The sequence below is a fragment of the Salarias fasciatus genome, chromosome 10 (genome assembly GCF_902148845.1).
Source record: "Salarias fasciatus chromosome 10, fSalaFa1.1, whole genome shotgun sequence".
In the NCBI taxonomy this organism is placed as follows: Eukaryota; Metazoa; Chordata; class Actinopteri; order Blenniiformes; family Blenniidae; genus Salarias; species Salarias fasciatus.
In genome coordinates, this window is record NC_043754.1 from 6,650,481 (window position 1) to 6,665,339 (window position 14,859).

A 14,859-nucleotide genomic window follows, 5' to 3' on the forward strand; every position below is an offset into this window, starting at 1 on the left:
CACACCCGAGCAAACGCACCCGGTCTGACCAACATGGCCACCTCTTTTTGGATGAGGTCTTCTTTTTCTTCTTCTTCTTTTGTTTTTGATTTGCGCATATCATCCACAATAGATGGGAATTGGACCCTCAACCTGACCCTCTGGTGTAGATTAATTATTGACTAAAGCCATGATGCACATGCACAGTAGCGGCGTTTCCGGTGAGCACCGATGTTGTGTAAATGAATCCTAAAAATGGAACAAAAGTTTTGTTTTTACTTGGAAAAGTTACCGTACAAGTCGACCCTCAGACTTCTGCACACTCATCAAGTAGTAATTTATTACCGACTCTTTTTTCTCCTCAGCAAAAATCACATCGCAGCGTGAATGAAGCAAAACTCAATATATATGTAAATGGTGCTTTGTGAGTGTGGCATGGTGGGACGGGGGTGAGCACACGGCAACATGTTCTGAATCTGAATGCAAGATGCTTCCGGTCGCACCTTTTCTCCTCGCTCATGAGTCGGTACTCTGGCGACACCGTCCGTGCATGACGGAGAAACTGTCTAATCGAGATGTAAGTATATGTATGACTGTCTGAGTGATTGTCCTGTGATAGATACACAACCTGTTCAAGGTGATCGTGGTCTTTCCTCTCCATGATGAAGCATGAAAACAGGACAGTATTAGACAGAACTGATCTGCAGCCACCCCAAAGAGAGGGATCCATGTTTAAAGTGACAGTTACAGTTGTGTCACATGTATTTTTACATGACAACCCTGGAGCGTTCCTAATCGGAACGCAACCTAGAATAGCCTACACAGCTGTCTACAGAAGAATCAGCTTCCATCCAATACACGAGATGTGCTTCCATAATAAGGTGATAACAAGGTTTAATAGAGGAATGAAAGCTGACTTGAACAGAGAAACATCCCCATCTTAAATTTAATGACGCTTGAAATGACGACTGTAATCATGTAATCCAAGGCAATGTCATCAAAGTGTAATCAAAGCGTGGTCTGAAATAGATAACATGCCAATTGTCTGGTGATGTGAGAGCAGCGATGATGGTGTGTTACTGATGAAGATCTGTTGTGGTCAATAAGTGGTTTCCTTCAGTTTTAGTGGCTCCACTGAGCCGCACACCGTCACCCACCACTTGTGATAACCTGCCACCCTGCAGAGATTCTGTGTGGAGGAGCGTTTGCTTGCTGGTTCTTCATGCAAGAAAACTACCAAACCTGCAAAAACAGCTGTGTGCATTCTGCACGCTGACATCAAGGTCTGAATGGAAGTGCCGTTTAACATTAAAACAGATGAATGGATTGCTATGAATTTCTACTGTCAACCTACTAACACCAATCTGAACTCAGATTTTGTTTAAAAATGTATGTTGCTTCATCAGCTGAAAGGTATGACGCTTTGACTTGAGCTGCAAAACAGGAAATGAACCAGTTGGGAAAGTCCTACTTCAGAGTTTAAAGTTAAAGGCATCAGGTGTGTATGTGTGGTGTTAAGCTCTCATAAGAAGTTCAGACCTATTTCTTCCCATGGAAGTAGAAACCTTTCCACTTCCTGGTTTCTGCTGAGCTCTTTTCCCAAGACGCTCTTTTCATCATCAGAAACACCAGAATGACCCTCAAACAGCAGCTGCAGCTCCTTCACTCCATTACCTCTGTCGTTCGTGTGCCCCACCCTGCTTCTGTCTGCTCCACCAAACACACCAACACAACCCTTATCGGTGGAACTGCCCAACTTCCTCCACACACACTTTCTTCGTCTTTCATTCTAACCCCCCATGCAGCCCCTCCGTGCTCCATCAAGGATCAAACAGGCTCTCAGAAGAGAGAGCTTTCCAATCCATTAACCGGGAAATTCCAGCTTTCACATGCGGCACACAGGGCTGTCATGGTAACGACTACAATGATATTCCTCTCTTCTGATACGCGTGCATCAGTAGAAAGGGAACGAGCCGCCCGCTGCTGGCACAACCGAGACATCACATCGGCCTCTAATAACCTCCATCATGTTCCCAAACAGTTTTGTTTGGGAAACTGCGGTGAATGTTCTGTCTTGGTTGTTTTTTTTTTGTTTCAGTTGTGACGAAAACAACCACAGGAATCCCGCTCTCCTTCTGGGACTTCTCCGCTGTTTTCCTCCGGCAGCTGCGGCGCTGTGATGGAAACGGCATGTGCCGGCTGCAGTGATGGACCGGATCATGTGCTTCGCTGGCAGACACGTTTGTGGACGGCAGCTATGTACGGAGGGACGCCGAGCCAGAGCGTGTGGACACGAGTGCGGCTGAGAACAGAAAGAAAGAAGAAAAGACTGTTCCTGGCTGACTTACTGGCTGACTCCTTGAATCCCTTGGCAGAGTGGACGATCACATGCAGAAATCCGTACAGCCCAGGAGTCTCCTCATCTGGAAAACAAGCACACAGGCCGGTTTAGTTATGCACAGTGAGAAAGTGAAGTGATTTGGTGGACTTTAAATTCAGAATAGGAGTTTGTGCATATATTTCAGCAACAAAGAGGTGTCACTGTAAAATTATGCTTTAAATGATCCGCCTGTGCACTGTCTCAATGCATCAAAAACACAACAAAGGAAAAGAAACAGGTCATTTTTGGTGTAGATATCATGCAATCTATGCTGTGACCTGAACATTAAAGAGTTTTAAATAAGAGGAAGAACTTCTATAGCTATAAAGTCAATTTTTTCATTCTGAAAACTGACTTTGGAACACAGGTTTCTGTTCAATTTTACTCCAATACTGTAATTTTCACGTATGCCATCTGCAACACAACCACCTGCCATCAGTCCTGGATTGAGTCCATCAAGCTCCACCAAGTTCGTTCAATGGGAGTGGCTGTGTCCACCAGTATCCACCACTATAGTGTCGAGGATTAGGGTTGGCAAACTCACATATGATTCAGTTCTAAACAAAATGTATCGTTTTTCTTGTTATTTTAATTGAAGATCATATTGTGTACTATTTGAAGAAGTTGGTTTTGGTTCTGAGCTCCAGCTGTCACTTTCACTAATGTTAGGCAAATCAAGTCTCAAATGATTAAAGAAAACTCAGGAGGCATTTTATAACACTATAATAATAAATATTTGTCATTTTTTCCCCACATTACACAAACTCTGAGCATCAATAGTGATTTAATGGAATTTACCACAAAAACAAACCTCCGATAACAGAACAGGAAGTATAACTGCTTTGAACCATGTGCTTGGCTTTGATAATAAAGGAGTGGAAGTAGGCTTCACACCCAAAACCAAGCACAGAATTTAAATACAGGTCAGTTTAAACTGTTAAACTCCAGGCGACAATCTGCAAAAAGCCTTGAGCTGGAATGATACTCAGCAGATCAGTTGAGCCCTTCAGCCCACCACAGCTCCAGAGTGAGTGGGACTGGGAGCAGATCAGTGGGAATCATGTGGGCTTTTCCTTCCTCGGGTGGTCCAAAGTAGATAAACTTCACTATTATTACTACTATCTTTCTCTTCAACATCTGTTCCCACTCCCACTAATACCCTGCTACTGATGTCTGGACGGAGACATGTTAAATCTACAGATGGATTTCAGCAAAACTCAAATGACGGAAAAACTGCGAGAGAATTAACAGTTAGGACAACTTTTAGTTAGATCGCTATCAGGCCACACAGATCTGAGTGTGGGTGGACCTTTGTTTGGGTGGCCTGACACGCCGGTCCTGTCCCATCCACACACACACGAAGAGGATGCAGTCCTGCCTGGCAGTTTCCTGGTAAATAAACTGTGATGAAGGGCAGCAGCACTGGAGAGCGGAGCAGTCTGGCCTCAGGGTGAGCTTATAACAGCAGGAGTTTATCAGGGGAGCACTTCACAGGTTCAGCTCTGCAGCTTTTACACAAGATATTTAAATCCTAATGCCAATCGACTATAAACCGTGGAAATAAAAACAAAACAAACAAACAAAAAAAAAAAGCTTAATATGTGACAATAGAGGGTAATTTCATCACGGGAGTGTGAGGATTTGTCATAAAATCTCAGCGTTTAGTAGTGAGAGACATTCCTCTGCCAGCTGGTCTCCATTTAGACCCCTGCAGCGCTCCGAGCCCCACATGTCACCGAGGTGTGTGTTTGTGTTTGCGTTCTAATGAGCGGCGGGGCAGAAATGGGAAGCAGGACGCAGTGTTTTAAAACACCTCTCGGGCATTTAAAAAAAAAGAGAGAGAGAATATCAACAAACTGATGCAACATGAGGCATACCGAAGAGGAATCGGAGATGCAAAAAAGCAAAGAAAGAAAAAAATCAGCCAGTTAATAATATCAAATAACTAATACTACAATGAGGACGTTCAGAGACATGACATGAAAAGCTGTTATGTTACATAACTTCCAGCACAATATTAAAAGTTATCTATAGATCAGCTTCGATCATTCAGAGAAATGCAATAAAAATGCCACTCGATTAATTTTACTTGGGATCAGGTTAGGGCGAGCATATGGACGTTCGATCAGATTGCTTCACGGTATATCTGTTTTAACTCAATCAGGAATGACTGAGGAATATCAGACTTACAGCTCCTGAATAACATCCTCACAGATAACAGATAATGTTATTTTTCTACGTTTGTCCTGCATTTTTGGGATGCTTACTTGCTAAATGAAAAACAGTCAGGTCGGAGTTTCTGTTGAGACTGCGAGGAAGACAAAATATACAGAAAACCAAGCATGCATGGAAAGGTGGGCTCAAAGCACAAGTCAGGAATTAATCTGGTCTCAAGCTACAGACCAGCCAACTTATTCCTGCAGGTCTTTGTTGGTGCCAGGATATTGGGAGGAATATGAAATCAACTGTGTCAGGAACTGTGATGAAGTAACTTTAATTAGTAAAACACTGAAAAACTGAAGAAGACAACCAGCAATCATCCTTTTTGGGCAACATGAGCATATTTCAGGAGGGAGCATGAAGAGAGGAGCGCACTAATGTGAGGATGGGTTGTATAGAAATGAAAGTAAATCAGACAAAACTAAAAACAGCACCAGCTCCACATCGCAGCGGTTTAGTGAAATATGTATGTAATCAACATAACACGGCAAATGGGACGTAAGCTCATAAAAGATGTTGCAGACGCATCGGTTTGCAGTCTTACTGCCGTTAGAGACTCTTGTGCTCCTCTAAACAAACACTTTTTAATTACTGCTGGGTCACACGCTGAAAATGCTGGAAATCTGTGTGAGGCGAACATGTGAGTTTAGAGTTACTCGCGTGAGTTTCACTTTTAAAAAAGTGAGGTGACAGCTCTGCTATACATAGATCTCAAACACATTTATTTGAAGTTTTCTGGTGAGATCTGCTGGCTTTAACAACTATGGAGGAGAGAGATATTTTATCCCACAACAGAAAATGATGGAATAATAATTCAGCAGACTGAAAGTGTCGATGTTGCTGAAAAATATGTTCAGGTTGGAAATTACTCAATTTTTAGCACTGTGAATTGACACACAGCTAAAATGAATTTGGAAGGAAATAATGATGCACTTTAAATACAGAATGTCAGAGTAGACTAAATGACCAATTGCTCTGAGCCGCTCGAAAAGGAAAAGGTGTTGTAGTGTGTTGACTGGATACAGATATAATTAAATCAAAGGTCTGCACATCTTCAAATTGTGTTTAAATCTATATGGACCCGACTGCTCATGGTTATAGATGAACTGAAAACAAACTGGTTTCTCGCTGCTCCTCACCGTTGACCAGATCATCGATTCGAAGAAAGCAAACACACAAAGCACCGGTTTTCAATTTAGCTGAAGTGAAACTAAAGGAGAAAGCAAAGAGGCTTATCCTGATAAGATGCAAAGACATGGATTCTTTTGTCTCTGGCCTTGGAGTGCTCTGAAACCCTTCTGTCAGACCCCGGTGCCACACGGACAGATCAGAGTAGATCAGCCAGATGGCTTTAATGTCACCCCCCCGCCGCCTCGCTCAGCCTCTAAAAGCGGCTGTAATGTGGAGATCTGGAGCAAAAACAAACATATAGAAGCTGAGGGAGGACCGCCGACACGCGGCGCGGCCTTGACCGCTACCAGCTAGATGAGAAACACATTGGAACCCAGATTCATCCACTGCAGCGTCGACCCCTCTCTCATTATGTGGCTTTCTTTGCGAGTGTAATGGGCACTTCTGTGTGAATTTAAACAGAAGGCAGGGATGAGAGGAAGGAGCCGCAGGGGAGGAAGTGTGACAAAAATACCAGAAACAAGACGATGAAGGACAAGGCTTCTGTGTGAGCGCTCCTTACCGTCTTTGTTACTGGTGACGGGGATGTTGTGGACGGTTCGGAGTTTGAAACAGGAGCTGGTGAGGACCTGGAGCTCCACCGAGCTCAACACGCACGCCTGGAGATCTGAAAACCAAACCGGACAAGCCAACTCTCAACTTCAGCTCACGATGGAGTGTTTGAAGATGCTATTTGAACCAAAGGTACCTTTTTTCTGTAGTTTCTGGATGCTTTCCTTCCACTCTGACCGCTCATAGTCGGAGGACAGGAGGAACAGGTAGCTCTGGGTCGAAACAGGAAGAGGCAGTTAATGAACATCACCTGTTCTGAGAGGTGGTTTTGAATCAGTGGTCAAATGTGTGAATGTCACAGAAAGTTCATTTATTCAGGAGTTAAAACGTGTGCTGTTTATTAACTAAATGCCTCCCTCTAGTGGCAGAAGGTGGGCACTGCAGTGACACTGGAGGCTGAGGAATGGGCCTGGATACCTTTCCGTGTTTGTTGTGGATGCGGAAAGGGGATGGTGGGCGAGTGCAGGAGCAGCCACGACTCCTGCTCGTTCATCTTCTTCCTCAGACGCTCCACGCGGCTCTGACCCTTCGGCGCTTTCTGCACAAACGGCAAATAACATGTACCAAATCTCATCTGAACTGAAATCCAGTCGCTCAGCACAGTGAAGGAGAGTAAAAGCTCGGCCGTGTTGAACGTGAATATGCTTTTCTTGTGAGAAAGTGCTGAAGGGAGAAATGCTCTGAGTCATATTACAACTCAGATCTTTGCACAGAGACAACAAACACTTATTTTTAGAGTCAGTGCAAGAGATGATAATGTCCAATCGAGAGCTTCTGACTACTTCCTACTGAAAGAATGTCCCCACACGGTGAATGTATTCATAAAGTTTCAGCATGGATGAATTAATTTTGCTGATAAAAAGAAAAACTAAGACTTTTAGAAAACAGACAACAGTGCAGCTCTAGTGAGATTCATCAGGATCTGCTTATGTGGATGAGCTGCAGACAGCGAGTGTTACGCTGGCAGAATCTTTATATATAATTCATAGATCTCAGCTTACTTCACTATCAGAGGAAGACAAATACAACACACACACACACACACACATACACACATACACACACACACCACGTCTTCGACAGGAAGCTGTGAGTCAGTGTGCCGACCTCCTGAGAAGAAGCGGTCACTCTCTCTGCCCCGGGTGGGCGAGTGTAGCGCTCAGAGCGGCGGTGGAATAACAGGAACTCCGTGCTGCTCTGTGTGTCTCAGTGTGGGAGCCGCAGCGTGTTGCTTCTCAGACTTGTAGCGGCTACTATTTCGAACTTGCTTCAACACTCCAGTGACTCTGTGTACGAGATTTATGTCGTTACCTTTTCTTTCTGGATGTCGCTCTTCAAGGCCGAGATCTTGCTCTTCATCTCCTCGATCTCGTGCTCGGGCAGCACTTGGATGCTGGGGCAGGAGTCGGAGTCGTCCAGGGTCTGGAAGGTCAGGTCGGCCAGGGGGATGTACCACTTGCACTCGTACTGCTGATGGCGCCTGAGGAGGTGGAAGGAGTGAGAAACGACTTCATTCACGACATGCCACCAGTCCCACTCATTACCCTTATTCCCTGAAATGAGAGCAAAGCAATTTTAGGTCATTACACTCCTTTTCAGAAATGCTCTTACTCGTAACCTCCAGGCTAATTTGACCCGAGCACATAAGAAGTGATTTTCGGCCTAATTTATGTTCCTAGAAATGACAGCGATGAGTGTGGAGCGCCACTTCCAGCAGGCTGAGGAGACTAATGAGCGCCGTCACTAATGAGGCTTTAATTAGCATTTCTGAGTGCGGCGGCTGTCGAATCATTAGCAGAGTGAAACCTTCATCAGACGGCTCCTTTCAGCAGCCTCACGATGAGATAAAGCTTCAGCAGTGGTACATTTACTAAATGATTATTTTCGCGTCCTCGCTGGTTTCTTTTGGATTTCTTGATGTGTTTTCTATATTTACAGAGTGTAACGGGTGATGGAAAAGTAGTTAGAGTTAATGGAGGTTTCAATGGAAAATAATACATTTAGAGGAAACAGTTGAGTGTAATTTAAATATTAACTTGTTCTGGTTGATTACTTTTGATACTTTCAGTACTTTTCATAGCAGTCTATTCTTATACTGTAGTTTCTGAAGTTCTCTTTGCATCAGTACTGGTTATAAACCTGAAGGTGGAGCCAAACATGACATATTAGTTCCCTTTTTTATAGTTTAACACTTATTTATTCACATGATCCTTTGTTATTATGTTTGTATTACATGGAAATAAATGAGTGAATGAATCAAAGAAATGACAGACGAATATATAATACATCAAATTTCCAAGACTTTTCCAAACATCAAGCAGTCCTGAGTATTTTTTCATGTGTAAATATAATTTACTTTTTAAATGTTTTAATGCCACTTTGAGAAAGAAAAAAAACAATCGATGCAAAAAATGTACTGCACTGACGCGGGACACCATAAATGGCAATAATTCACTGTTTTCACAAATCTCAACAGTAACTAAACACATTTCCTTTGTTGATTTCATTCATACGTTACACCTAGTTTAGCTTTGCGGTCGCTTTTAAACCCTATTCAACTTTATCAGTACATGAAGCTTTTCTTTTCTCTATTATCTCAGTACATTTCAGCACCTAATAAAAGCCGTTTTCCTTCCTGCTGCTGGTTCTGCTCCTCTGATCGCTCGCAGACTTCCCCCACACCCACTCCATTATCAAACCCTCCTCGTGTCGGTGGTCCCGGCTCCGTCTTCAATCCTCTTTGTTTTACAGACCACCCATTCATTTTGGTCCCTGTCACATTTAAACCCAGTCGTGCAGGTGCTACACACGCAGAGACATATTAGAGGAGGGGAGGGTGGGGCTGCGGACGGGGAATAAATCACCATCTCTAATCTGTTTGCTCTTTCATAACTAAACGGGAACGTGTGGCAGAAAAGAGTCAGCGCAAATACGACTGATCGCAAAATGACAAACAAAGAAGAAGAAGTAATCTTCGGATTGAGCAGGGATTAAGATCCACAGTGACTTAACACACGGTGATTGAGTTTCTGCATGGGTGCTCTGTGTGTGTGTGTGTGTGGTTGTGGTTGTGTGCGTGTGTGTGTGTGTGTGTCCTGTAGGTGGCATGCTGAGATAACAGATCCCAAGCCCATAATAGTCCTATTTACAGGTCTGGTAGTTATGGAAACAAAATGTGTTCCCTCCGAGTGGGGGGGGCGGCGGCGACAAATGACAGACAGACAGTGAATGTCAAGTGAAAGGAAGATGTAATCGGGCTAACAGGAGCTGACGTGCCGGCGAGGCCGGGCAATCCTGTAAGTGCGACAGTCAGTCTCCTGACATGTGTCAAGCATTCAGACGAGGCATCGCGCACAAAGCAAAACACAATCCCTCCGTCTCCGATCCCGACTGAGCCTCCGGCTCAGACGGGAAGAGAAAGCCCTCTGCTAATGCTGCACACTGTTCAGCATTCAGATTCACTGATCTGCTGCCTGCTCTTTAAAACCTCAGCATCTCTTTAAGGTGACTGGTTCACAGTTTTGAATTGAGCTACTTTGTTTTTTTTTTGTTTTTTTTTTAATATTTATTCATTTGTTTTTGCTTTTTATCACTTCATTTATTTTGCTAGTTATTTGTGTTGCACACAGCCACTTCAGTGCGAGGACGAGTCAATGGAAACGGGCCTCGTTAAGAGCGGCCACACATCGAAGAGGCAATTCCACCCGCTGTTTGTCATCCTGTCAGAGGACAGAGGAGGGGGGAAAGTGGACTCACCCCACGGCCGTCTTCTTCATCTTGGCACAGAGCAGCAGATCGGTGAAGAGGAAGACGTGTCGAAGCTTCCTGGAGCTCTCTGACACCTCCACCAGAAAGCCATCCTTCACCAGCTGACGGGCCTGAGAGACACTTGATGTTAATGTTTGTGACGTTGCTGAAGAAACTGAAGAAAACAGTAAGTCACTCCTATTTACACCTACAAACACCCACAGTCACATGTAAAAAGTGAAATTTCGCTGCCATACATCCATTCATAGGACCTCAGTTTTTAGAAACACTTTTAATCATATCTCACAGTTTCAAGGAAGCTTTCCAGATCTTTATACCTACATCTGCTCAATTCCTAGAGTTTCTGCTTCTCTAAAATGGTCCTTTTGTATCCAGCCCTTTTATTGATCTGGTGAAAATGATCCTACATGATTCTTCTGACTGTTTTTTCATCAGTATCACTTACATTTCCAACTTTTTATAGACTTTGTCCTCAACTTATCAACATAGGTTGCTTCAATCCATTTCAAAATGAAATATTAAGAGGTACTTTACCTGCATCACATGATATTATGTCTCTTTTCTTCTTGTTTAAACTATTTTTCATGTATACAGTATTTGCAAATCTTATGTCTAATTATAATTACTAGAACTGCATATGAAGGAAGGCTTATGAGGCTTATGAAGGAAGTGTCGGTTCATCAGGATCCAGTTTTTGCTCGACTAAACAAGAGTGTGAGCGCTCTGGATCAAGGAATCAGTGAGCTGTAAAGGTGCTCGCTCCAGTATCTGATTATTAGTAGTGGATTAGAAGATTGAAGTGTTTCTTAATGCTTTAGAGAGGAAGTGATTTAACCACACACACCTCTCCTTTAGGTGTAGTGACGGCGGTCCTGCGAGGGTCGATCTCCTCGTTGATGGAGGAGAGGAAGTTCTGGGATATCCGCAGGGCGTCCTGCAGGAGCGGGAAGTCCGGGTGGTCTTTAGGAGTGTGTTTCAGTAAGTCCTGCGCAGACACAAACAAGCACAACCATCTAAATGCAAGTTCATGTGATTTCACTCCGTCTGTCACCGGGAATTCAATTTTCACTTTCTAACTAAAATCCATCCGAGCAGAAGCAGAAGCTTTCATTTTCAGTTGTTATTCAGGAACATAATTGCTCCGCACAAATTTCATCGAAAGTAATCTCTCAAAATCTCATTTCCTTGTTTTTGCTGAGGCCGCTTTAAATCAGCATCGCAGGGCGGAATGAGCGGGTCAGCTGACAGCACGTTCCCCATTGAAATGAGCAACCCTAATTTTATTTTCTTCATTTGCATAAGTGACAGGACCATAACCTCATCTTGGCATGCACAGGCATAGAAAACGAGCGCGCCTGCTGAAGCTTGTTACACATGGAGCGTGATGCGGCTCTGACAGCTCCATGTAAACGTACACACCCTGATAACCTCACAGGCATCTCAGCTTACATGACTGACAGCTTCGATTTATTAAGGCTTGAGGGATCAGTGTGAATAAGAAGAAAAACTTTTTTTTTTTTTTTTTTTTGCAGTACAGTCTGGAACTGCGGTATAATGTGAATGTTCATGACTGTTTTTCTCTCTCTGTGTTTGCTCTGTGATGGAAAGGTTAACTGTGCAGTGTGTACCCTGCCTTCACCCTTTTTACACATAGTAAGATTTTAAATGTGAAAGGCTGTTGGCACCCATCATAAAAACTTTTACATGTGTGATAAGGCTCTCTATTATATTTTACTTCTAAAGTCTGTTCAAAATGAAATAATTAACAGTTTTACGCTTTAGATAATTTCCTGTCAAAATTAAGAGAAACAAATGATGTTGGGAAAAGACTTCATGTCCAGTCTGTCAGTTTATTTAATTCACTTTTCATTTTGTTTTAAGTTCAAGGCTGTTTACTCACATGAAGGACCAGAGTGCTTCTTGTAACGCGGTCGATCGGCTTGTAGAGAAGAGCTGCAGGGAAAAAGAAAGAGAAAGAGAAAGAGAGGGCTCAGATTCAGCGCTGGTTACAAACAAGCCAGGACAATCACTGGACAAACACACACACCTGTACTCTTAAACACACATATGCATACACAGCAGTTCACTGATCCACCATTCAAAAGAGAACACATTCACTCTGAAGACTTGATGACATTCACTCTCATATCAACAAAGAATGAGGAATGGAGCGTCTCAACAAAAGGCCGTTCACAGACGCAGCTCTGGACACGGGCTGCTTTACACGCAGTCAGTCTCCAGGGCTGCTGCTGCACTTCTCAAACTGTTGCGCTGCAGATTTTCACAGCCGAGAGGTAAACTACAAACCTCCCTGACTGGTAGGGTGTTCCTCTGAACAGAAGAGGAAGCGGACATCACAGAGGACTGTGATGTGTCTAAAAAAAGAAAGCACGTTGAGACCACAGTGACACATGGTTCCTTGGTTTAAACCCAGACCGATGCACTTGGCTGGTTTCCTCCGAGACGGCTTCACTGCTGAGGTGGTGCGAGCAGCAGTAGCAGCAGCAGCAGCAGCAGCAGTTGACACACACGACAGCTCCGAGTGAGAAACTCCCACGGATCGAGAAGAGTGAAGGGGAGCAAAGAATAGCAAGAGGGAAGACAGAACCGACGGCGGAGATGAGAACGAGAGGAAAACTTTTCCTCTGAATTTCCACCAGTCATATAATTAAATGTCAAAAATGTCTCAAGGTCTCAGAATAATAACGCCACTGTTGCCGTGGAGCACTGAGCATAATAATGCTGCTGCTCTGCACAAAATGTACCAGAATGCAATTTTACAAAGCAAATCCACAAGGGCATAAACATTTGGAAAGCAGCTGACGATTGCTTTAGCGAGTGATCGCACTGATCGCCGTTCATTAGACTGAGAACAGCAGAGCTGAAGCCACCAGCTTTATTTCTGCATCCGGGGAAGGTCGTCCCCGGCAGACTCTCTTCGAATGTTACACTCATCTGTTAAATTCATTCCACAAAGGCTCGCCTCCTTCAGCTGTACAGTACAGCTGCAGACATGCCTTTCAGTTCCTCGCTCTCCTTCTTTAACCAGAAATAATTAAACTGATGGTGGAGAAACCGACGGCGAACACAGTCGGCTCTACTGATAGGACTTACATATATGTATAGGACCAAAGAGAATCTTATTCCATAGGCTTGCTGTTCCATGGGCTGTTTTAAGTCTCTCCACCCTCTGGTCATTAATGATGCAGCCTCTATTAATGATTCTGCTTCAGTCCTGCTACTTTCAGGAGGATTTACGATGGATAAAGCACCGACTGCATCAAAATGTGTGACTGTGTGTGAGTGTGTGTGTGTGTGTGTGTGTGTGTGTGTGTGTGTGTGTGTGTGTGTGTGTGTGTGTGCAGGTTTGTACTCAGCTCAGGTTTGGGTGTCTGAGAACAGGACTGGGTGACTGCAGGTCACATCGGGACAACAGAAGTACCAGATGTCTGCGCTTTAGCTGTGAGTTTGTTATTGGGTCTTACAAATGAGAACATCGCCACTTTGAGGGTTCCAACTGTACACAGGACTCACTTGTGGCTGCAGGCCTTTCTAAATTTGATTTTAGGCTAAAAACAACTTGTTCTGTGCATAAATATGTGCATTAAAGTGCAGATGATGGATGCTACTTTAAGGATCTATTTAATCATTTAGAAATCACTTTTTTTTCTTCACCAATTTGTTGTTTTTCTTGAAAAAAAAATTGAATAGGCTTTAATGAATAATGAGGGAACTCGAAGTTCCAGACAAATGCCATCTCTTAAAAACAATCAAACCCAGTAAGAGGATTACAGGCAGGATGCCGATCTGGGTGCTCGTCCTCGTTACAGGACGGCTGCATCATCACTTCTGAAAGCCCCATTCGTGAGATTCCCACAAACAAGGTCAGACTTTAAAATGAAACGTGAAGTTCAAAGTCCAGTCAAAAGCCAGGACGAGGGGCATCAGATAGAGAGACGGGGATTATTGGAAGTCGATGCTGTGTCACAGCGAGGTCTCCTTCTCAAGGTCCCCTCCATGACTTGGCTGATGGACAGATAGTTGGTCTTTGCTAACGAGCAGATAACAAGCAAACAAAAGCGTCTGAAAAGGCACCACGACACTACAGCTGAGGCTTCACGGCTAAGATGCATTAGCTGCCAGATCTGGGACGTCTTAATATTTGGCAAGCCGTTTAGAGGGGCGCCAGACAGGAGTCCATGAAGGAGGAGCACAAGGACGGGACCAGACGACAGGAGGGAAGGGAGGGGGGGGGCAATGAAGACGACACAAAGAGAGGGCACTTAAGGATTGAGGAGCAGGGAGGAAACAGCCGCGGTGGGAAGCAGGAGTCCCCATTTACATAGAGAACAAGATGTCACAAGATTCTACCGAACTTCGACTCATTTATTGGGAAGAGATGAAACAGTACATCCAACAACAAAAAAGTCTGACAAACTGAGTTATTCCTGAGAGGAAAACACAAAAGGAAGCATCTGTTCCTGTAAGATTGAGATCAATCAGATAAAAGCAAGTGAATCATAAAAGGGGAGAATCGCAGGTAGCATGACTAAACATATGAGGAGTGGAGGAGTTCGAGAGATGAGGCGGAAAAATCCCTCGACGGCCACGCCAGGTAATTAAGGAACCATAATAGAAACAGCAATCAAAGCTAGTGCCAGGGGTGCAGAGAAAACCCTGATTGTTGAGGGACTCTGAAAGCAGTCCGACGCTCCTGAACCGCCACGTAAACCTATGTTACAGCCAGCGAGTCGCACACGGCGTGGTCT

At 44.0% G+C, this 14,859-nt stretch overlaps 1 protein-coding gene across 1 annotated transcript in view; it reads right to left on the reverse strand.

Moving 5' to 3' along the window:
* Positions 1-14,859, reverse strand: part of abr (ABR activator of RhoGEF and GTPase) — a 132,767-nt gene that overhangs the window by 47,186 nt on the left and 70,722 nt on the right. Inside the window, 9 exon segments of the mRNA XM_030100582.1 lie at positions 2,328-2,402; positions 6,273-6,377; positions 6,459-6,534; positions 6,740-6,769; positions 6,771-6,860; positions 7,634-7,802; positions 10,079-10,200; positions 10,935-11,075; positions 11,991-12,043. Of these exon segments, the coding sequence (XP_029956442.1) occupies positions 2,328-2,402; positions 6,273-6,377; positions 6,459-6,534; positions 6,740-6,769; positions 6,771-6,860; positions 7,634-7,802; positions 10,079-10,200; positions 10,935-11,075; positions 11,991-12,043 (861 nt within the window).